The 2,500-nt window shown below is 44.8% G+C and overlaps 1 protein-coding gene across 1 annotated transcript in view; it reads left to right on the top strand.

Annotated features, from left to right (window-relative positions):
* The first annotated feature begins 1,395 nt into the window (after nt 1-1,395).
* Nucleotides 1,396-2,500, top strand: part of meltf (melanotransferrin) — a 9,340-nt gene continuing 8,235 nt past the window's right edge. Inside the window, exons 1-2 of the mRNA XM_056603863.1 lie at nt 1,396-1,603; nt 2,134-2,279. Coding sequence (XP_056459838.1) covers nt 1,555-1,603; nt 2,134-2,279 — 195 coding nt within the window. The 5' untranslated portion in view covers nt 1,396-1,554. The remainder of the gene's footprint in view (nt 1,604-2,133; nt 2,280-2,500) is intronic.

Below are 2,500 nucleotides of genomic sequence, written 5' to 3'. Positions count from 1 at the left end.
CAACCCGTGACACGTGACCGTTCCGTATACGACGAGACAGCATTTAAGGCATGCTAAACATCAGCAACATATTTGAAGTCATATTGTACTATAAAGTTAAGAATCTATGCTAAGATAAGATTATTTTTTATAGATAAAGAAAATTATATTTCTGTATCAGAATATAAACTGCTGGTGTCAGATAAACAGGATGTGTTTATGGTTTTGTGTTCTTCCTGTTCTTTACCCGAGTAGGGTATAAATGTTTTCGTAAACTGTTTATTGTACCTTCATATCTTGGCATTAAATTCCAAATCCCCTAAATGATATGAAGCTCAGACACCAGATAACCTGCCCTGACTGCAGCAGTGCAGAAAGTGTCCTCCTGTAATAAAGATTAGACTTTATTAATCCCGCGCGGGTCATTGCGGACGAGGCTTGGGAAAATGACAATAATGGTATGAGGTTGTGCTACTGTTTAGCTGCACACTGAAACACAGATCTTTCTTCTCCTGTTCCTCAAACCACCATACCGTAGTCTCTGTACTGTTTCAAACATGTGCCTAATCACAGACATGTACATGACTTGTATTTGTGTTTATGGGTGGATACGGATATTAATTTAACTTTCCATATTCACTGTGTAATGTTTTCCCTCTCCAATTCTTCTGCCTCTGTGTTTTTTAGAGACCCTCTCTCACATTAATAATAATAATAATAATACATTTAATTTAGAGGTGCCTTTCAAGACACCCAAGGTCACCTTACAGAGCATATAGTCATCATAAATCGTTTAAATAAATAAATAAAACAAAAACAAGACAAAACAAAACAAACAAACAATCAAAACAGTGATCAGTTAGACGTTGTGTGCGAGTTTGAACAGGTGAGTTTTGAGTTGTGACTTGAAGGTTGTAATGGTGTCTGACTGTTTTATGTGTGGGGGGAGGGAGTTCCAGAGCCTGGGTGCTGAACAGATGACATTCCCCTGTATCTTCTCATGAATATTTGGCTTCAACCCAGTTTTTGTCCAACTAGTGGTTTGTGAAGCAACTGAAGTGAAACATACATGATATGTTGACTTTACACGAAGACCCTTTCACCCCATCTCGTCCCTCTTCAGGTTCCTGGTGCAGGAGAGGAGACAGAAAGATAAAAAGAGTTGGGGCGAACAAGACATGGAAAGAGGGAGGAAGGAAACGGGTGGGAAAGGTGTTGGAAAACGGGGCGGGGGGGGGGGGGGGGGGTCCGGACTCAGAAAGGCCCTCTGTCCAGGAGTGTGGCTCCAGGCCAGGCTGCCTGAGCCAGGCCAGGTAGAGGTAAAGGAGGCACAGAGAGCAACTCAGCCGCATTGAAAACTGCTCTTGTTCAGAAATGCTTCTGTAAGCAGCCACGTTTGCGGGGCGGGTGCTGATTGGACCATTACGCTTTGAAAACTTGCAACTGTGTCGTGTTCCCCTTGTGGCCTTGCCCATGGCCCCCGGAGTTAGAAGCTGGACTTTGCCTCCATTTGCAGTGTCCTCATAAAGGAGGCGGCCGGAGGAAGGACACCAGTTTGTGAGAAGGCGAGACAACATGACGACGTGGAGGATCCTGTGCTGTCTGCTCCTGGTGCTCCACACCGGTGAGGCTTTCCATATTCTACCGTCCTTTTCAATTTCAAGAGTAGTGACCGACAATTAGCCACCCTGGCGATCTTAAATGTATTTATATCATCTTACTTTTTACTCCCAGATTTGACCAAATGATTTAGTTATATTTGTATTTGTTCTCAATGGGATTTCCATCTTGACCTGTCCGAATCCCCATGTTATCTAGTGCTTTTAACCAGTAAATAGAGATATAGATTATATCTATCATTGATATTATCACATGCAAGAGTCGACAACACTTCACTTATTTGGCTATTTTACGCACCGTATTAAGTGATTTTGACTACTGAGGTTTTCCTCTGGAACTTTCCGTGTGTGTGTGTGTGTGTGTGTGTGTGTGTGTGTGTGTGTGTATGTGTGTGTGCGTGTGCGTGTGCGTGTGCGTGTGCGTGTGCGTGTGCGTGCGTGCGTGCGTGCGTGCGTGCGTGCGTGTGTGTGTGTGTGTGTGTGTTCTTGTGCGTGCGCGTGCGTGCGTGCGTGCGTGTGTGTGTCGTTCCCTCAGTGACTGGACTACGATGGTGTACCATCTCGAACCTGGAGCAGATGAAGTGCGAGGCCATGTCCAAGGCCTTCGCGTCGGCCTCCATCAGACCCACCATCTCGTGCCTCAACTCCCCCAGCGTCGAGGCCTGTGCTCAGAGACTGCAGGTGGGATAGGATGTACAACATTACAACACGTCGTTTATATATTCATCTATTTATAATTATTATGGTAGTAATCTGAGAGCAAGCCCCGTCAATGAAATACCAAAATAAAAAGGTTGCCAGATGTGAAGAGAATTGGCACACAAACAAAGTATGCTGCAGCCAAGTTGACGAGTTGCTTTTGAAAGATGGAGGCAGTTTAGAGCCCGTAGGGATCTCAGGAC

The sequence above is a fragment of the Gadus chalcogrammus genome, chromosome 12 (genome assembly GCF_026213295.1).
Source record: "Gadus chalcogrammus isolate NIFS_2021 chromosome 12, NIFS_Gcha_1.0, whole genome shotgun sequence".
Taxonomy (NCBI): Eukaryota; Metazoa; Chordata; class Actinopteri; order Gadiformes; family Gadidae; genus Gadus; species Gadus chalcogrammus.
This window is presented reverse-complemented; position numbering and strand designations above follow the sequence as displayed.